The 22,295-nt window shown below is 41.9% G+C and overlaps 1 protein-coding gene across 1 annotated transcript in view; it reads right to left on the minus strand.

Annotated features, from left to right (window-relative positions):
• The window catches only part of NHLRC2 (NHL repeat containing 2), a 66,204-nt gene extending 44,027 nt beyond the window's left edge, over positions 1 to 22,177 (minus strand). Inside the window, exons 1-4 of the mRNA XM_008270532.4 lie at positions 22,000 to 22,177; positions 17,735 to 17,887; positions 2,711 to 3,166; positions 466 to 587 (exon numbers count right to left, since the gene is read on the minus strand). Of these exons, the coding sequence (XP_008268754.3) occupies positions 466 to 587; positions 2,711 to 3,166; positions 17,735 to 17,887; positions 22,000 to 22,177 (909 nt within the window). The remainder of the gene's footprint in view (positions 1 to 465; positions 588 to 2,710; positions 3,167 to 17,734; positions 17,888 to 21,999) is intronic.
• Positions 22,178 to 22,295: the final 118 nt, after the last annotated feature.

Here is a 22,295-nt window from a genome sequence, read left to right on the forward strand (position 1 = left end):
CCCAAGACCTTGGGCCCCTGCACCCGTGTGGGAGACTTGGAACAAGCTCCTGGCTCCGTATCAGTGCAGCTCCAGCCATTGCGGCCAATTGGGGAGTGAACCATCGGATGGAAGACCTTTCTCTTTCTCTCTCTGCCTCTCCTCTCTCTGTGTAACTCTGACTTTCAAATAAATAAATAAAATCTTAAAAAAAAAGAATATACCTCAAAATGAGGAGCTTTTGCATGATTAAGTACATGACTTTACAAGGAATTAAAATAAAATTAAAAACAAAAGCAAAATCTTACTGGTTTTTTTCCTGTGGAATTACATACTGACACTCAGATATACTTCAAAGTAAAGCAAATACCTCTGAAAAAGGATGCTCTGACACGCCTGAGTGTCACCCTTAAACTTCAAATATTAAATATAGTAACTGTCAGTATTTCTGATGAGAAGTATTAAAACTTGAAAGAGGAAAATTACCTTTCTTATAAGGTGGTTTTCAGTATCTGCCACATATATGATATTATTCATTATGGCTACACCTTGTGGAGAATTAAAAGTGGCCTCCGAAAACATCCCATCCTTTCTTCCAGGGTTAGGTCCTAAAAGACAAGACAGTTATAAGACAGAATTTTTCCACATAAAAAGTTATTTTAAAAGGTAAAATCAAAGAATAACCAAAATCGTATTTTAGTGCTGAGGTTTTAACATGATACTCCGACAAACTAAAATGCTTCCCAATGGTTGAATTTTTCTCAAGACTGAGCTTTACTAATACAGCTTACAGTATAATAGTTACCAGTGCACTTAAATATAGTAGCACGTATCCCAAGAAAACTATAAAAGCATTTTAATTATCTAGTGTAGGAAAAGTTAAAAATAATTTTAATTATCCAGCAGCTAATCATTTTGGACAATTTTGGAAGATATACTCCTTCAACAATACAATGTAAATTATGATCCCTTCCCTAGAAAAATGCACATGCCCAAAATGTTATAAATAATCTCAGATCCTGATGGCCGTTCAAGCATTTCTTGAGTCCTCGAACTCCAGGTTAAGGATTCTTATCTTTGACTGTTCTATACAATGTCCCATATATACCCTAAGAGAAACAAACAGTAACCCTGGTATAACGGCCTGTCTCTCAGCAGTTATCTCTGAGGATTAGGGGACAAGCTACTCAAGCCTTCAAGTCAGCAGTTGCAAACAATTCCATTGTCCTGCATGTCAGTAAAATAGAACAGACAGTGCAGTGCAGGCAGTAGTATATGAACTCAACACAACAGTCTTGGTTTAAATCCCAGCTCTGCTTCCTTATAGCTGATGACTTGGGCAAGTTCTCTGCGTCTTTTAGTTTTTCTTCTGTGAAATGGAACAAATAATATTACCTAAGCATAGCACTGTGATAACAAAAATAAGTTACTACCAGTAAAATGCTTTGAATAAGCCAGGCGTATATTGTTTGCTATCATTACTACTATTAACATTATTGTTGCTAATATTGATGAGAGAGTTTCCTGGGATAGAAAAGGAGAGAGTTCTGTGGTTACTTCAGAACAGAAAATACTGCACATTGTAACTTCCTCTGGATATTCATGAGGCACATTAGCACAGTAAAAGATCTAGATCTTCTGACACTATCATTGAAAAAAAAAGCGTTAAATCACATCAAATCAGTGTTTCCTCAGAGTCTCTGACCAAGGAAATTTTTTTTAAGTACAAGAATATTTATTATTATGAAATAATAGTATTCCTAGAAATATGTTTGGGAAATGTAGCTTTTTGCTGTTTCTCTGTTAACAAAGAAGAACATTTCTATTACTTTGAAAATTATAACCTCTATTAAAAATTCTTCAAATATTTAAATTCAAACTCCTACAAAATATACTTTTAGAGTAACAATTCTCAGAGCTGCCTATCAGAAATCGAAATACCAAACAGCCAAAACAAACACCATAACACAACATATATTCTTAAAAAAAACCCACAAATATGAGATATAAATAATTCAAGAGCTAAGGGAATATCTTGGCATACTAAAAACAGCATCATGGCTTAGGAATATGATTAGCTTATTTGCAAAGGAAATTCAGATATCCCTATCTTTATTAATGCTACTCAGGCAGGATTGGTCACAAAGAGATACATCACTTTTTTCTTTGACTAATATATTTTTATATATCGGTTCAGTCTGAATAAACAGGATTAATAAGAATGCACTTAATAGATTTTATTAATAATGCAGGGACAAATAAAAGGCATTTTTAGATTTAAGGCTAGGGAAATAATGGAGTAGAATGGCCTATGCTTGCATGATCCTTATATTTTGCAACACCCAAAAGGAATGAAACCATAACTATGCTTAACTTTTTATGGAAGTAAGGAAAGAGAAGTAAAATTATGAGCAAATTCTGGCCTATTAATTTTATAACGTAAATGTCAAGTTTCTATATTATCCTGGTATTGAAAATGATTGGCTTTTTTAAATATACTTAAAAGTCATAACTTAGCAATTTCCTCCTTTTCACCTAGAGCTTTTTAGGTATTTTTATTTTTGAAAGAGTGAGGTTAATTAAGATACCATAAATTAAATAACAATTCTGTGATGAAATCATATATACTGCTTTTTTATAGTTACAAAATTTTCAATTTTAATGTGGATGCTTACCTGAGTTATTTAAACTATAAAACACATTATACAGCATGATTAGAAGCAAACTTTACCTCCAATGCTGTACTGAATTTGTCCATTCTTCCAGATGACCAAAATCCTATGATGTCCCGTATCTGCTATTACCAATCGATTAATAACTTGGTCTACAGTTACTTTGCCAGGAAAGAGCAATGGTGAAGAGGGCAAAGAATCTTTATAGAGCTTTATTCCAATTTTATGATCTCTGATCTGACCCCTGTCTTTGTAATACTTCAAAGTTATTGAAGTATATAAAAATAATTTATCTTTGTGTCCTTCTCCAATCAAAGAAAATAACATGTTTCCACGAGGTCCAAGGATGACCAGAGTCGGCCAGCAGGAAACTTCTAATTCTTGCCAAAGGCTGGCGTCTGCATCATTAACCACAGGGTGGCTGATATTGTAGCGAAGAACAGCACTCTTAATGTTGTCCAGGACTTTTTCATTTGGAAACTTGGCCGAGTGAACGCCAACTATCAGAAGACCATCTGAAAGGGAAAAATTGTTGTTTTGAATATCGTGAAACATCAAAGTATGAATATCATCATCTAGTCATTAGGTTTTGGATCATTAATAAATATAAATAGTCCATAGAATGTAAAAAAAAAAAAATGGAACAAGGGTAGGCATTTGGCATAGCAATCATCAGTTAAGACACCTCTGTTCCATATCGGACTGCTGGGATGCAAGCTCCAGCTCCAGCTCCTGACTCCAGCTCAAGTGGCTGGCACCCTCCCACTCTAGGGGGAGACTCTGAGTACCTGGCTCCCAGCTTTGGTCCCAGTCCAGTCCAGGCTGTTGTTGGCTTTGGGGGAGAAAACCAGGATGGCAGGGTTCTCTCTGCCTCTTAAGCAAAAATGGGGGGTGGGGGGTTAGTAGACCTATGTTAGCATCTTCAACTGAATTTAAATGCATGTATAAACAATAAATTTAGCTCTTATGACAATCTTGATCATGTCGTAAAAACAGGTGACCAAATGTATGTCACTACTGCAGGATTAAAATCCATTATGCCTTTTATTTAGATCAGGAGTGGGCAAACTTTTTTTCTGCCAAGAGCCATTTGGGTATTTACAACAACATTCATTGGCCCTACAAAATTATCAGCTTAAAAATTAGTCTGCTGGGGCTGGCACTGTGGTACAGTGGGTTAAAGCCCTGGCCTGCAGTGCCGGCGTCCCTTATGTGTGCAGGTTCTAGTCCTGGCTGCTTCTCTTCCTATCCAGCTCTCTGCTAATTCACCTGGGAAAGCAGCAGAGGATGGCCCAAGAGTTTGGGCCCCTGTTTCCAAGTGGGAGACCAGGAAGATGCTTCTAGCTCCTGGCTTCAGATAGGCCCAGCCCTGATCACTGTGGCCATTTGGGGAGTGAACCAGCAGATGGAAGATCTCTATCTCTCTATGTCTACCTGTCTCCATAACTCTGCCTTTCAAATAAGTAAAAATAAATCCTGAAAAAAAATTAGTCTGCTTTACATTTATTGAATTTCAAGTCCTGCCTGCAGTTGTCTTCCCAGGGCCAAATGATTTCATGGGCCTTATATAGCCTGTGGGCTGGACATTCCCCACCCAGTTTAGGCAAAGCTATAAAAAAAAAATAGTGTTTTCTTATGAAGAAGTTGAAGGGGCCAGTGCTGTGGCGTAGCGGGTAAAGCCACTACATGCAGTGCCAGCATCCCATGTGGGCACCAGTTCAAGTCCTGGCTGCTCCACTTCTGATCCAGCTCTTTGCTATAGCCTGGAAAAGCAGTGGAAGATGGCCCAAGCCCTTGGGCTCCTGCACCCGTGTGAGAGACCTGGAAGAAGCTCCTGGCTTCAGATTGGCGCAGCTCTGGCCGTTGTGGCCCATCAGGGAGTGAAGTAGCAGATGAAAGACCTCTCTTTCTCTCTGCCTCTTCTTCTCTCTATGTGTAACTCTTTCAAATAAATAAATAAATCTTTAAAAAAAAATAGAAGTTGAAATAATTTCCACATAGAAAAAACTCCTTCAAAATTCAGTGACTATGGGGAACTTACCAACATATTTGTCATATAATTCTCTGACATTTTTCTGATCTATCTAACCTTATGTTAATTACAGATTAATGAGTATAAGCAAGTTATTTCCATAATGATTTTTATTTATTTAAAGGTCTTATTATACAGTTATCAGGACAAATCTACTTATACACAGTACAACTGCTGGACACAAAACAAATATCTTTTACCTAATTAATATTTTTTCAAGAAGTTAGTATACTAAAAAATGGGAGAAGAATTAGGTTGGATTTAAAGAAAAATTCAATATTGCCTACCAAGGTAGAAGAGATAATAATGGCTATCTCCATCAAAAACTACTCAATTCAGCATGAAAAATACAACCATACACATCAGAAGGTATAATTCCACAACAGCCCATCCCTCTATTACAACTACTAACTCTAAAACAGAACACATGCACAACCACAGATATACAAATACCAATGTCGGGGCTGGCACTGTGACGCAGCAGGTTAAAGCCCTGGTATCCCATATGGGTACCAGTTCAAGTCCCGGCTGCCCCACTTCTGATCCAGCTCCCTGCTAATGCACCTGAGAAAGCGGTGGAGGATGGCCCCAGTCCTTGGGCCCCCGCACCCACTTCAGATAGGCTCAACTCTAGCCGTTGCGGCCATTTGGGGAGTGAACCAGTGGATGCAAGACCTCTCTCTCTCTCTCTAGGTCTCTATCTCTCTCTGTAACTCTTTCAAATAAATAAAAATAAACCTTAAAAAAATGTGTGAGGCCTGAGAAAGTAAACAAAAAAAGGCAGATTACAGGAGAAGGTGTCAAAACTCAGATGGGCATTCATGTAAGGAGATTTCCCACATTCATTTTGTCCCCTCCCTTCCTGTGGCTTTGCCCGTAGAACAGACTCTAGTTTTAGAGCCACATACTTGGCTTAAATGCCAAGAGAAATCCCACTGCGAGGAACGAGGGAAGTAGGAGAGCCTGGCAGAAACTGAACAAGGGGAACAGAGCTGGACAAGTGATTCCCCACTCTGAGATGAACACTCAAATTACACACGTGTGAGATGGACCCAAAAAAGAATGGAAAATACTGGAGAACTGAATTACTGAGCTGACAGAGGGACATAGACAATGAAGAATGAGACAGATCTTATAATCTGAACTATGATGATTGAATGTCTACTAAAACACAGCTATTAACGTTCTCTAGGCGGCTACAACAGAATCCAGAGGCTATGACAGCTTCCAGTGTCTAGGATGCAACACAAAATTACTTGACGTTCAAAGAACAATGTAATGTGACCTATTATCAAGGGGAAAGAAATCATTAAATACCAATGCTGAAACAAAGTAGATGTGTGAATTAGCAGACAGAGACTTTAAAGCAGCTATGATAACTAAACTCCATAAGGTAAGGAAAACCAAATATAAGATGAATGAAAATATATAAAACATAAATAGAAAATATAAAAAAACTAATAAAAAATTTACAACTGAACTACTTGTGTAGTATATTTGAAATAAATGTACTGAATGAGTTCAATGGTAAAAAGGAAGATAGAAAAGTCAAAGAGACTAAAGAAAATTTAACAATGATCAACAAGCAAAGAAGATTGAAAAAAAAAATGAACAGAACCTCAGGGGCCAGTGGAATAGTTTCAAAATATCTAATATAAATGTAACTGGAGTCCCAGAGAGGAAAAAGAGATTAGGGCAGAAAAACAAATCTGAATAATGCCTTACTTCTGAAATTTGATTAAAGATTGACAAATTTTCAAATTCAAAATTGGCACATATCAAATAAAAGAAAATCATTTCTATACACATCATAAACAAACTGCTGAAAACCAAACACACACACATATACAAACGTGCACATCCCTGGAAAGCAGCTAGAGAAAACTATACAGTGAGGACTGCTTGCCTGGAACTGGGGGGAGTGGCGGTGGTATAGGAAATAGGAAGGACTGCACATCTGTTATCTTAGGCAAGTTGTCTAACTTCTGTCCAAGAGTTCTTCCATTTGTAAAATGAGGGACATAATAACGGCCCCACAGTGCAGACTAATTAAGATGATCAGTGTAAGGCATTTAACACAGTGTTCTGTATACAATAAAACCTCAACATATCTTTTATTTTCTAACGTCATAAATATAACAAAAAAGAAAAAAATACATTTCAAAATAAGCCAGACAAAATAGCAAAGAAATACATCACGTTGAAAAGCAACAAATACAACCTAATAAGTATAATAGCACAAAACTTGTAACATTCATATGAATAAAAATGAATTTAATTCATTTTCTAAAATAAAAAAACTGGTTTTGGTCCAGCAGGTTAGGCCAGGGCTTACAATGCTGCCATCCCAATTCAGAGTGCCACTTCGAGTCCCAGCTACTCTGTACTTCCCACTCAGCCTCCTACTATTACGCCTGAGAAGGCAGAGGAAGCTGGTTCAAGTGTCTGCACCCTTCCCACCCAGGGAGAGACCAGGATGGAGTTTCTGGCTCCTTGCTTAGCCTGACCAGACCTGATTGTTATGGCCATCTGAGGAGTGAACCAGCAGATAGAAGATCTGTCACTCCCACCTCTCTTCCTTTTAAATAAATAAATTTTCAAAACAACTACAAATAACGGGATAATTGAAGGTACACAAGGCAAATCAAAACAAGAATACAAGGGCTGCCAGTCTCCTCCCTCAGCTTCAACTTGTGGGCCAAGTATTAAGGCCCATCTGCAAGTCACCTTATTACCTACTTGGGAAGTTTATATGGGTTCCAGTTCATTCCTGTGGGTTCCGGCATATGCTTGCAGGTTCTGGTTTGCCCCTGCTCTCCCCTATTGCTGCTGCTGCTGCTGCTTCTTTTTTTTTTTTTTTTTTAATTTATTCATTTGAAAGGCAGAGTTACAGAAAGAGGACAGAGAATCTTCCATTCACTGGTTCACTACCCCAGTGGGCATAACAGCCAGGACTGAGCCAGGGTGAAGCCAGAAGTTTCTTCCCAGTCTCCGGCTTGGGTGCAGGGGCCCAAGCATTTGGGCCCCCCTCCGTTGCTCTCCCAGGCATATTAGCAGGGAGCTGACTGAAAGTGCAGCGGCTGGGACTCCAATCAGTGTCCACATGAGACGCCAGCACTGCAGGTTGGGGCTTTTAACCTGCTGAGCCACAGTGCCAGCCTCTCTCCTACTTCTTAACTTCTACAGGTTTTTTTTTTTTTTTTTTGACAAAGTTATAGACAGTGAGAGAGACAGAGAGAGACAGAGAGAAAGGTCTTCCCTCTGTTGGTTCATTCCCCAAATGGCCGTCACAGCCAGAGTTACACCAATCCGAAGCCAGGAGACAGGTGCCTCCTCCTGGTCTCCCATGCGGATGCAGGCACCCAAGCACTTGGGCTATCCTCCACAGCAGATCGCTGGACTGGAAGAAGAGCAGAGGGACTAGAACCGGCACCCATATGGGATGCCAGCGCTGCAGGCAGATTAACCAAGTGAGCCACAGCGCTGGCCCAACTTCTACAGTTTCAATGTACTTTGTCCTTCAAAGTTTCATGTGTTGGAGGTTTGGTTTTCAGTGTGCAATGCTGCTATAAGACCATAAACAGCAGATATGTTCAAAACATGACAGTAATGGGAAAAGACATTTAGCTGTAAGAATGCATATTTAATTTAGTGACAGCTTAATGAACTTCTATGTAATAACCTGTGTAAGTCTGCTTTTGTAAACATAATTGAACTTACTTTCTGATTAATATAAAAATCTTTTTTTTTAATTTTTATTTATTTGAAAGGCAGAGTTACAGAAAGGCAAAGGGCAGAGGCAGAGAGAAAGAGAGAGAGAGGTCTTCTACCTGCTGGTTCACTCCCCAAATGGTCGCAATTGCTGAAGCTGGGCCAGTCCAGGGCCAGGAGCCAAGAGCTTCTTCCAGGTCTCCCACATGGATGTAGGGGCAAGGACTTAGGTCATCGTCCGCTGCTTCTCAGGCACATTAGCAGGGAGCTGGATCAGAAGTGAAGCAGCCAGTACTCTAACTGGTAACCATATGGGAGGCCGGCATTGCAGGCAGTGGATTTACCTGCTATGCCACAGTGCTGGCCCCTAAAATTCTTTTAAGTTAGGATTTTCAGGTAGTAGCCAATTATTGAAGTAATGTTTCCTTGAAATTAAAAATGCTAAGACCACTTACAAAATTCATTTTTTAAATGCTAAAAAAATTTACTGACAACAATACCTAACAGCCAAATACAGAAAACAGGGTAGTCAGTCACTATTCTACTTCTCTAAAAAATGACATATTTGGGTAAAAGATTATATCTAGTGGTATGCTAGTAAGCCAGCTCTTTGAAGGGGGCAGGCAAAAGACAACTGTGGTGTAGTGGGTAAAGCCGGTGACTACAGTGCTGGCATCCCATATGGGCACGGGTTTGAGACCTGGCTGCTCCACTTCCAATCTAGCTCTCTGCAATGGCCTGGGAGGCAGTGGAGGATGGCCCAAGTCCTTGGGCCCCTGCACCCACATGGGAGGCCTGGAAGAAACTCCTGGATCCTGGCTTCAGATTAGCCCACTCTGGCTGTGGCAGCCACATGGGGAGTGAACCAGCAGATGGAAGACCTCTCCCTTTCTCTCTCTCTGCCTCTGCTTCTCCAAAACTTTTCCTTTCAATTAACTGAATAAATCTTAAAAAATTAAAAAATCACTCTTACAGCATTTGTTGACTTCCATGAAATAAACACTGCCACTGCGCCCAATTTTAAACTTACAACTGGTTCATAAAAATTCCTAGATATTTAACAAATGGCTGTCACCAGCCTGTGGGAGCCAGCTCCAACACACCACTGACTGTACCCTTCCCAGTGGGCACAATTTTGCCCTATAACATTCATTTTAGAATCAGGGATTAAACTCCAGTTTTGTATTGAGTTTTTCCCCATAAACTTGACTATCTTAATCAGTTTTAAGTGTGAAGTTCAGGGAATTAAGTACATTCATAGTCATGAACTCTTCCCATCTTGCAAAACAGAAAAGGCATTCATCAAACAAGAAGCCTCCATCTTTCCCCTGCCACCACCATTCCACTTCCGGCCTCTGAATTCGCCTGTGCTAAGTATCTCATCTAAGTGGAATCAGTCTTTTGTGGATGGCTTATTTCACTAGGTACATTGTCCTCACAGTCCATCTGTGTGCTCAGAATTTCCTTTAAGAGTGAATTATACTCTATCACATAGAAATGCTGTATTTTACTTATCCATTCATCTGTCAATAGACATTTGTGTTGGGTCCTTATCTTGGCTATTGTGGATAATGCTTTGCTATGAATCTATTCAAATTCTCTATTTCTTTGTGGTTATGTCTTGGTAGGTTTTGTGTTTTTTGGAATTTCATGTAGCCTATCCAATTTGTTGGCATGCAATTACACTCTTATCTTTTCTTGCTTCTACAGAACTGGTAATACCCCCACTTTCATTTCTGATTTCAATAAATTTGAGTCTTTTTATCTTAGTCCATCTAAATAAAGGTTTGTCAACTCTTGGTTTCATTGATTTGCTCTATTTTTTCATTATCTATCTTGTTTCACTCTGCTTGAATCTTTATTCCTGTCCTTCTGCTAGCTTTGGATTTAGTTCCTCTTTTCTCAGTTTCTTACACTGTAAAACTGTTGCTAGAAATAATTCTTGTTTGTGTTTCAATGTAATCATTTATGATTGCAATTTCCACAAGCATGTAAATTCTCCATTTTTCCTTGTTAATAATTTCTTTTTTTTTAAAGGTTTATTCATTTATTTGAAAGTCAGAGTTACACACAGAGATGGAGAGGCAAAGAGAGAGAGAGAGAGAGAGAGAGAAAGGTCTTCCATCCACTGGTTCACTTCCCAGTTGGCCACACAGCCAGAGCCCCACATGGGTACAGGGGCCCAAGGACTTGGGCTATCTTCTACTGCTTTCCCAGGCTATAGCAGAGAGCTGGATCCGAAGTGGAACAGCCAGGACTAGAACCAGTGCCCATATAGGATGCTGGCACTGCAGGCAGCGGCTTTACACACTACGCCACAGTGCCAGCCCCATCCTTGTTATTAATTTTTTTTTTTTGACAGAGTGGACAGTGAGAGAGAGACAGAGAGAAAGATCTTCCTTTTATTCCGTTGGTTCACCCTCCAATGGCCGCTGCAGCTGGCGCGCTGCGGCTGGTGCACCGCGCTGATCCGAAGCCAGGAGCCAGGTGCTTCTTCTGGTCTCCCACACAGTTGCACTCCACTGCACTCCTGGGCCACAGCAGAGAGCTGGCCTGGAAGAGGAGCAACCGGGACAGAATCCAGTGCCCTGACCGGGACTAGAACCCGGTGTGCCGGCGCTGCAGGCGGAGGATTAGCTTATTGAGCCACGGCACCGGCCCTAGTTATTAATTTCTAAACTTCATCGTCTTGTGAAATAAGATATCTTAAATATTTTAAGTCTCCTGAGACTTAATTTGTGACCTAATCTATAGGCTATCCTTGAAAATGTTCCATGTCTGCTTAAGAAGAATCTATTCTGCTGTTGGGTAGAGTGTTCCATATCTGTTAGATTTAGTTGATTCAACTATATTTTCAATTCCTCTATTTCTTTACTTTTTTCTACCTGGTCATTCTACTCATTATTGAGAGTGGGAAGCTGAATCCTTTAACTATTTTTATAGAATTGTCTATTTCTCCATTCAATTATGTCAATTTTTGCATCATATATTTTGATGGTCTGTTATTAAGTACATAAAAGGTTTACAATTACTACATCTTAATATTATTTTTACAAATAGTATATAATGTCCTTCTTTGTCTCATGCAATCTTTTTTTTTTAATTTAGAGTCCATTTTATCTGATATTAACATAGCCAATTCTGATGTTCTGGTTACTGTATGTGTGGAATATCCTTTTCCATTCCTTCATTTTCAGTCAACCTACGTGTTTTGCTGTTAAGCTGGTCTCCAGTAGACAGCATAGAATGGGATCACCCTTTTCTTACATTCTGCTAATCTCTTTTGATTGGATGGTTTAACCATTTACATTAAAACAATTATTGATATAGAAGAACTAAATTGCCATTTTGCTTTGTTTTCCACATGGCTTAGAGAAATTTTATCCCTTATGTCCTACATGATTATATTTGTATTTAGTTGGCATTTTTTAAGAACACTTAAATTCCTCTCTTATTTCCTATTATGTATATTATTTAGCTATATTTTGAGTGGTTATTATGGGTATCACACTTAACAACCTAAAAAGATAACACTAATTCAAATTTACACCAGATTAATTTCAGTTATATACAAAAACAATGGTCCTTTCACAGCTCCATATCTACTTCTCAACTGTTGTCACAAAATTACATCTCTATACATTGGATGTCCAAAAATATAAATGAATAATTACTGTAATGTGTAAGTCTCTGAGACCATGAAGAGTGGAGTTATACCATTGTTAAATTAATAGTGTCTTTTGTAATCATCCATGTAATGACTGACATCTTTTTTTTACCTCCTCATAGATTTTGAGTTATGCTGTAGTATCTGTCATTTCAGCTGCAGTTTTGGCATTTCTTTCAGGGAAAGTTTAGTAATGAACTCCCTCAGTTTTTGTTTATCTGGGAATAATGATTTTCTTCCTTTTAAAGGACAGCTTGCCAGTTGTAGGATTCTTAGCTGAAAGTTTTTTTCTTTTAATAATTTAAATATATTGCCCCATTGCCTTCTGGCCTCCAAAATTTATGATGAGAAATTTTGCTGATTATTGGAGATTCCTTGCCTATGCTAAATTCTTTCTCTCTTGCTGCTTTCACAATCCCATCTGGCTTTCAGCACTTGGATTCTAATGTATCTTGTGTGGGTCTCTAAACTTCATGGATATTGACATTTGGTAAGTTTTGGGCTGTCCTTTCTGCAAAGATTCCGTCACAAGGTGTACATTTTTCTACCTGGTGGTGTGCCCTAGCCCCTTTGGCACTGTTCCCTTTTCTTTCTACTTTTCTTAAATCTTTTTTGTTTCTTAGGCTCAATAACTTGTAGTTCTTCAGGTTTGCTGATTCTTTTTTCTGCCTACTCAAATCTGCCTTTTAATTTCTGTAGTGAAATTTTCATTTCAGTTAGTATACTTCTGGCTCATAAAATTCCTTTTGGGATTTTTAAGTTCTCTCTTTATTATTTCTATCTTGATCATATACTGTTTACTTGTTCTATGTCCTCCTTTAGTGTTTTATCTTCATGACAGCTGTTTCTTGTATGATTTGTGATTTTTTTTTTTTGTTAAAAACTAGACATTTGCATCTCAAAACATCAGGTTGTCCTTTTCTCCCAAGGTCTGCTGGTTCCTGCTTTTCTGACTGTCACACTCTCTGCCAACAATCGCTCTGAGGAGTACATTTAAGGAGTTTTCAGGTCTTTTCTTAGCCTGGACCTTCCCCGGGTATGTGTAATGACTTTTCAAGTTCCCTTGAGTGTGCTGCTGCTTCTCAAGGTTCTAATCTTCAATGTTTGGCTCCCACAAGAGAAAAATGAAGGGGAACAAAAAAGAAATGGTCTTTTAAATGCCCTTTTAGTCATTTTAGCAAGGTATGCGTGTTGGGGGGGGGGGCTTACAACAATGAGGGAATGTACAACAATGGCCATTGTCTTTGTCTCTATCTCTGTGATCAGTAGAAACAACCCATGATCAGAACACAGATCCCTGACATGGGAGAACAGGGCCCTTTTGTCCATCATGGCATCCAGAAGCTGCAAGCCAGCTGCTCCAGGAGTATGTGCACCACTGCCTGCCATGGAGCTGGAGCTAGGTGGTGGCTATTGTGCTAAGAGCTGACAGAATTGAAATGAAACACACTCCACAGTTGAAATCGTCCCCCTGGTAGTGGTAAGCCTGCAATATAGACTCCAGAGTTCCAAAGCAGTTACGTGAGATGGATTCTACTGGTGTACTAGTTTAGGTAGGGACAGATTTCTGCTGCTTCCCACTGTTCCACCTTCCCAGAATCCTATCTTTATTTTTTAAAGTATTTTATTTCCCAAAAGTGTATTTGTATGTAAAAAAAATTTTTTTTTAAAGATTTATTTATTTGAAAGGCAGAGAGGGAGAGGGCAAGCCTCCATCCACTGGTTTATTCCTTAAATGGCCACCAACAGTCAGGGCTGGGCCAGGTCAAAGCCGAGGCCAGAGTTTCATCTGGGTCTCCCAAAGGGGTAGCAGGGGCCCAAGCACTTGGGCCATCCTCTGCTGCTCTCCCCAAAAAATATTTTCAGTTTTTTCTAACAAAGTGCTTTACAAACTGTTTCTAGTAAACTGATAGAAAATTATAAGGATCCATTCTAGGAAGTCATTGAATTTGCTTCTGATATGGACTTAACCAATTAAGTTAACCAAATTAGCCTTTTAAGGGTGATCTTGGGTATGGAAAAAGCTAATTTTGGTATTCTTAACCTAACATGTACTGCCTTTCTAACACACAAATCTTATCATCCTTCTACTAAAAAACAAATCAAAATCTACTTTTGGGGGCTGGTGTAGTGGTATAGAGGGTGAAGCTGCCCTAGGGGCACCGGTTTGTGTCCCAGCTGCTCCACTTCTGATCCAGCTCCCTGCTCTCCCTGCTAGTGGCCTGGGAAAAGCAATGGAAGATGGCCCAGTACCTGGGCCCTTGACACACAAGTGAGAGACCTGGATGAAGCTCCTGGCTTTGGTCTAGCCCAGCCCTGGCTGCTGTGGCCATCTGGGGAGTGAACCAGTGAATGGAAGATCTCTCTCTAACTCTGACTTTAAATAAACAAATAAATCTTAAAAAAAAAAAAAAAAAAAAAAAAAAAAAGGATAGCCCCTACTCTCAAGGTCTCCATATTCTCAATGGAAGAAAGAGTCTAAACTATTAAGAATGCCGTACAACGGACTTCGTAACATGTTCCTCATCGAACCTATCTCTGTCTTCCTTTATGTTCACCACAAGCCCTATGATCTTCACGTACTAAACTACTTACATGACCCTGGAGCAAGATGAGGCCATCTAGTGGGGCTGGGGGGAGGGGGGGGTCTGTGGTCCCCCAGACGTGGGTAGAATGTCCACAACCAGGCTGCCAGCTGTGCCTGGAAAGCCTGTCTCCACACCAACCGGCATCTCCCTCACTAACTGCTTCTTGTGCTGCACGTGTGACCTTGCGGCTTTAAGTCACACCTTTGAGGGGGTGCAATCTTTCACCATCTTTCACCCAGAGCTGGCAGGGGAGGGGCTGAGCCCCTGGGGAGAGTCGGACTGGCTCCAGGAGATCCAGGCTACCTTATGTGACCTTGCCGTTCTCAATCATGCCTTCAAGTTAGCTGCAATCTTCCACGCAGAGCTAGCACAGGAGGGGGCTGAGCCCCTAAGGGGGAAGACTGGCCATCTCCAGGAGACCCCCTGTTATCTCCATGCGCTCCAAGCCAATCAACATACTGTATGTGGAACTCCCATCCAATAGGCACCCCCAATAGGACGAGCCAATGAACAGACAGTAATGTCTTTTTTTTTTTTTTTTTTAAACAGGCAGAGTGGACAGTGAGAGAGAGAGAGAGAGACAAAGGTCTTCCTTTTACTGTTGGTTCACCCTCCAATGGCCGCTGCGGCCAGTGCACCGCACCAATCCGAAGCCAGGAGCCAGGTACTTCTCCTGGTCTCCCATGGGGTGCAGGGCCCAAGCACCTGGGCCATCCTCCACTGCACTCCCGGGCCACAGCAGAGAGCTGGCCTGGAAGAGGAGCAACCGAGACAGAATCCGGCACCCTGACCGGGACTAGAACTCGGGGTGCCGGCGCCGCAGGCAGAGGATTAGCCTAGTGAGCCATACCACTGGCCAAACAGTAATGTCTTAAAAACCCTGGATACTTCCTCGAAGCCAGTGCTTGGTCTCCTCTCGGACCAGACACTTTTCTGTCAAACAGAAGTTTCTGTCTATTTGCAAATCATTTCCTGGCTTTTTATTTCTATACTAAGCTGAGGAAAAGAAGCCAGCGAAACTCACTCCTGTGACTGCTCTCCCCTCCGTGACCGGTAACCCAGGATACGACTGCTCCTCCTCTGTCCTTCCACCTCCTACCTGACACTTCCTCAGCCAGGAGTACTCCTTCTGCCTCATTTTCATTTTCAGCTGCACTCTAGATCGGGTTTCAAGTTCTAGCTCAATTGTCTACTTCACTGAGAAAGGTTTTCAGTGTTTCCAGGCAAAGCAAGCTACTCAGTGCCTCAGATTCCATCATGCTTTTCAGTCAACTTTGTTACATATTTTCTCAGCAGTTAGCAGAGTACCCTGTACACAACATGTACATAATGTGATGGCTTGAACAAGAAACATAGGCTCCAAAACCTAGGAGATAATAAGATACCCATATTTTTTTTTTTTTTTTGACAGGCAGAGTGGACAGTGAGAGAGAGAGACAGAAAGAAAGGTCTTCCTTTTCCGGTGGTTCATCCCCCAATGGCCGCTGCGGCCGGCGCATCACACTGATCTGAAGCCAGGAGCCAGGTGCTTCTCTTGGTCTCCCACACAGGTGCAGGGCCCAAGCACCTGGGCCACCCTCCACTGCACTCCCGGACCACAGCAGAGAGCTGGCCTGGAAGAGGGGCAACCGGGACAGAATCCGGCGCCCCGACCAAGACTAGAACTCGGGGTGCCGGCACCGCAGGCGGAGGATTAGCCTAGTGAGCCTCGGCGCCGGCAGATACCCATATTTCTTAAATCCATACAGATGAACTTTTGAAAACAAGATTCAACTGCTGGGAACATTCAAGTTCTCAATACATCTTTGGATTGGTAATTATAATATAAAACCTATTCTACAATTTAAATTATTTATTTTTTATTTTAAAGGCAGAGAGAGGTGGAGACAGAGAGAGATTTGTTGGTTCACTCCCCAGATGTCTACAACAGCTAGGGCTAGGCCAGAACGACACCAGCAGCCGGGAACTCCACCCCGATCTCCCACCTGTGTGGCAGGGACCTGACTACAGGCACTCTCACTGCTGCCTCCCAGGCTGCGCATCGGCTGGGAGCTGGAGCTGCAGAGGAGCCGGCAGCTGAACCCGGCTCTGATACACAACGTGGGCGTCCCAGGTGCACCTTGACCACTGTCTCAAATGCGTACGCCAACACAGTCTATTACAATTTAAAAAGATGAAATTTTACTTGTACTATAGTTTTTATATCATCCCTTTTTAAAGCTAAGGTTCAGGATATACTTAAATTTTTGTATGTATATATATGAGGGTTATTCAAAAGTTTCACGGAAAATTTGCTGTATCTTCAATTCGACTCTTCCATGAACTTTCTGAAGTACCTACACTTAGTCTATTCCTATCTCTAGTCTCACAGATCAATGTTCTTATCTCTTTTTTTATCTATTCCAAAAACAGAGTTCCAATTCATTTTAACCTAATTAAGGGGAACCTTTAAATTCATTTCCTTACTAGCTTCATAAAAAAGTAAACAAGAAAAAAGATCTAAAAATTTTTTCAAAATTCTAGAGCAAATACTAAGTGAAATCTTTTATAGTTTCAGAATGTGTAATACCATAAAAGAGGACTTTCTGTGTACTGTGGAAAACATTAGCTGTAAATCATTTTTTAATGAAGCAAGGTCATAAAGGCTATTAGAATATTCTGCATTCCACTGTAGTTCATGTCATCTGATATTAACAAAAATCTAATCACATTTCCAAATAAGAACTTCAAACCTTTATATCGCAGTGAGATGAATACAAAATTAGGGTCATATGTTTCATTTTTTTCATAGAACACCATAAAGTAAGTCTAGAAACACGAAAAGATCTTTTAAAATACTTGTTCATAAAAAAGTAAATTATGTCCTATCTTCAGAGAAAAGCCATATCCGAAATGCTGGTTTTTTAGGTAAGCAAACCATTAAGTTCAACCCTTCTTGAGAAGGCACATGGAGTCCCTAATTCATAGGCTGGAGACTCCTTGTAGTACCACTGAAGTCTTGCCAAAGGTCCATTCTCCCATGAGCAAATGAGTCAGCGACTCTTTCTGCGCCTACACCAGGAGTGAGAAACCAGAGAGCAGATACCTTTATCAGAATAGGTGTGCTCTAAGGCATGCAGGTCGGGCAACAGGTGTATACAGTTTATGCAGCAGTAGGTGAAGAAATCAAGGACGACCACCTTCCCGCACAGGTCCTTGTAGACGGAAATAGGCGCTTCTGTGTTCAGCCATTCTAGTCCTGAAACTCACACAAAAGACTGATTACAGGAAAAGCAAAAAAAATTGATCTAAACCTTCCCCCAGTACATGTGAATCTGTTTTTTGTACAACTAGCGCACGCAGTCAAGGGACTACAGATTTTAGCATCATTCAGGCGGTGGTGAATTTACTGTTATTAAAGAGCACCTTTTTCTATCAGTAAATAAAAGACACGATGTCTCTTCATGACTGTGACAAAACAGGCGTTTGTGACTGGAAGCAGAAGACCAAGAAGGCAGGGCTGTAGAGACTCAAAGGCGGAAGCAGGAAGAGAAGGAGGCAATGGCAGCTCAGCTAAGGGAAGTGGAGGGGTGGAGGGTGGGAAGCTGCTATTAGGAGGCATCCGCACACACAGCAAGAAAAAGCCACTAAATTCCTTCAGAAATGTGTGACAGTCCATGCATGAAAGGAAATAAAACAACACATTTATGCAAAAACAAGAGGAAATCTCAAATATGCAGAGAACCTAACTGCATACACAATTAGGTATTAAGAATGAAGATTAAGCTTAAAAACAGTAAGACAACTAAATCTCGAAAAGAGTGAAATGTATACAAGGATAGACATACACAATGCCTAAGCCAATTTCATGAAGGAGAAGCTGGAATGTCCTGAATTTAGATGAGATACTAAATAGAAAATACAATATCCGAAATGCAAAATTCAGAAAATACAGTTACTGTTACAGATTTCAGGGAAGCAACATTAATAACGATGAAGAACATGTTCCATCTTCCCAAAGAAAATATCTCATTAATCTGTACTTTTGGAAATCAGAATTTACAATTACTTGACTATGAGTCACAATTTCAACTCCGTACTTATGCAGAAAGATTTAAACTAATATTAAAAATACAGCATCTTGATTTAACCATTTTAAGAAAACAAAGATGTTAACTTTATTGCTCCTAAATGAATAAGTGTAGATATTCAAATTACTCATACCTTAAAGGGGGTATTTGGAAATATTTTATAGAAACCTAAAGCCAAAATCGGGTGGACAAATAAATACAGTAGTTCCCCTCTACTCGGGGGGACAAATTCCAAGACCCTGACTGGATGCTGGAAACGGTCAAATGGCCAAACCCTACAATGCCTTTTCTATTTAATTAAGCACATATTGGGCACAGTGGCTGATAATTTTTTGCAGTTTAAGGTGCAACTGGAAAACCAGCACAGATTTCTTTGCAGTTTTCACAATTTCAAAGACGGAGATCCTTTCTTACGCAGATCTTAGAAACCTCCACATGGGAGACACCTCCTTTCCTTTAGTGGAGAACTTGCACCTTTTCACTTACAGCAAGCGCTGCTTAGATTCTCCGGCATGTCTGATTTGTCAGCAGCACTATTCTTGTGCTTTGGGGCTGTGATTAAGTAAAGCAAGGGTTACCTGGACACAAGCACTGTGATATCCAGAGAGCTGATCTGATACTGACACAGCTCCTACAGTATGTGGTGCAAGGGAGGATGCACACCCTGGGCGCCACACAGCAGGAAGGCATGGCGGCATGGCATTTCAGTGCACCACGCAGAATGAAGTGCAATTAAAACTTACAAATTGCCTGTTTCTGGAATTTTCCCATGCAATATTTTCAAACCACATCTGACCACAGGTAACTGAAAACACAGATAAACAGGGATGACTGCAGTAACTAATGCCTAATAATAGTAACTGCAGGTGCTCAATTATGACAAAACTCTAGAAAAAAAAATCTGAAGCCAAACTAGTATTTCGGCCACACAGTCCAAACTGTGAGGTTTCAGAGTAGTGACCCTTTAGTCATCCATTCTGACAAAGTCAGTCATATACCAGATCAAGTGTGACATGGAACACAACACTAATTAATGGATACTCAGATCTCACATCGTATTTGTCAAACATGTGTTTATGAATCTGTCTTCTATGACTTTTCTGTAAAAGTCAAGAGTGACAGATTGAGAGGTAGGGAAAGAATCAAGGGCCAGCACTGTGGCACAGTAGGTTAAGCCTCCACGGTGGCGCCAGACTCCCATATGGACGCCGGTTCAAGTCCTGGCTGCTCCTCTTCCAATCCAGCTCTCTGCTATGCCCTGGGAAAGCAGTAAAAGATGGCCCAAATCCCTGGGCCCCTGCACCCGTGTGGGAGACCCAGAAGAAGACTCCGATCCTGGCTTCAGATGGGCTCAGCTCCAGCCATTGTGGCCATCTGGGGAGTGAACCAGCGGATGGAAGACCTTTCTCTCTCTCTTCTCTGTCTGTAGCTCTACCTCTAAAATAAACAAAACCTTAAAAAAAAAAAAAAAACTTCAGTTACTGTGTTACGAGCTTACCAGACTTAATGATAGTAACAGTATATTTATGCCCGGCGCCGCAGCTCACTAGGCTAATCCTCCGCCTGCGGCGCCAGCACACCAGGTTCTAGTCCCGGTGGGGGCGCCGGATTCTGTCCCGGTTGCCCCTCTTCCAGGCCAGCTCTCTGCTGTGGCCCGGGAGTGCAGTGGAGGATGGCCCAAGTGCTTGGGCCCTGCACCCTCATGGGAGACCAGGAGAAGCACCTGGCTCCTGGCTTCGGATTGGTGCGGTGCACTGGCCGCAGCGGCCACTGGAGGGTGAACCAACGGCAAAGGAAGACCTTTCTCTCTGTCTCTCTCTCTCTCTCACTGTCCACTCTGTCTTTCAAAAAAAAAAAAAAAGTATATTTTACAACAACAATTAATACAATAAACTACTAACACTTTGTAAGTGTCTTCTGAATTAAGAGCTTTTAATGTTACCTCCATACCGTAACTCTGAAAGGGAAATACTTGTTCCATTTCACAAGTGAGAAAAGTAAGGCTTGGATAAGTCAAGTAACACATTCAAAATTACATAGAAGGAATGGGTTAACAGGGATTTAATCCCAGGTCTGTTGGGATCAAACCACTACACTGCTCTGCCTGCCATACACTTTTTTTTTTTCTAAAAAACGAACAGTGTTGGAGGAAAGTTATATTTATGACTTCCCAATTACAGTTTACTGATAAAGAAACCAAGGAAATGAATATTCATTTTTTCTAGAAGTCTGACCTCAATAATCAGGCCCAGTACCAAATCTGGTTATCTCAAAGACAAAGCCTGATTATGTGTGTTACTTGTGGGTCACAGAGGTCATATCTCATGGCAATAAAAATGCACTCACTGTAAATACAAACAAGCCCCCCCCCCATCCTAGCTGGTGGTCTGCTTGCTGAGGGCAGTGTACAATGTAACAACCTTCTAAGTTTTTCAAAAGCATGTATATATTGAGGTTTCTTTGACGGGGTAACACCCACTCAATTCTGCTGTAAGAATTCCACAGTATTTCAAATCCAATATAAGATTAATATCAGAAAAACGAAGCCCTTGTCAGCGCCAGTGCAAAAAGCTTGGAAAAACACCCAAGACAGACTGCAGTTAGAAGCAGGGTCTACATGCCTTCCGTGAGATCACTGAACCCTGCCGCATCCAACCAATTAACTATACATGTGGTGTCAGTGCGATGCCAGGACACGAGCCAACAGCACCAGGCAAAAACAATGCCACTCCCAACCACGGGAGGTACAGTTTCATTCCAAGTAGCGCTCCTGGGCCAAACGCTCACACAGGTGGGCCCGGCTATCGTGGACTCAGATCTTAACAATGAGAAGACTGGGGACCCGGGGAGCAGAGCGCGCGGCCAGTCTGGGGTCCGCAGGCTGGCACTGAACCCTGGCAGTTTCTTACGGGCGAAGGAGGCCCGGGGCAAGGCGCTTGGCCAGGTCCCTTCGGGAACCCCACTTCCTGACCTGTGAACCCAGCACCTCCCCGGGCTGCAGGGACATTAAATAGGCTGACAGGCACTGCCATGGTGACAACTGCGTGTGGCACACAGAGTGACCTGTGTCAGCTAGCAGGAGGAGGAGGAGGATGACGACGCTGGGAACCCGATCGTGGGAGTGCGGGTGGCCCGGGGGCCGCTGTACATTCCTGGAGAGTCAGGCCTCCGCCCTCCAAAAACCCACCGCCGGCGCCGCTCGGGGACACCCAGGCCCCGCGGAGCACGCGACCCCGCCTCGCCCCCCGCCCCAGAGGAGGTCCCCGCAGCCCGCCCTCACCTTCCGGGAACTCGGGCACGGACAAGTCCTGCTCCCAGCCGTCCACCTTCTGCAGATACTGGTAGACCAGGCCGTCCTTCTCCTGCGGCGTGACGGCGTCGAGCAGGGCGTACTCCAGCGAGGTCTGCGCGGGCAGCAGGCCCGCCAGGCTGCAGCCGCGGGATCCGGGGGCCGCCATGTTCTCTCGCGGCTCGCGAGGCGGCCGTGGGAGAGGAAGCGTTTACGGGCTTCGGGTTTCCAGCCGGCACAGTCACCTCACCCGCCACCTGACCCGCTCAACCCCACCGACACTTTCT

The sequence above is a fragment of the Oryctolagus cuniculus genome, chromosome 15 (assembly GCF_964237555.1).
Source record: "Oryctolagus cuniculus chromosome 15, mOryCun1.1, whole genome shotgun sequence".
NCBI classification, from domain to species: Eukaryota; Metazoa; Chordata; class Mammalia; order Lagomorpha; family Leporidae; genus Oryctolagus; species Oryctolagus cuniculus.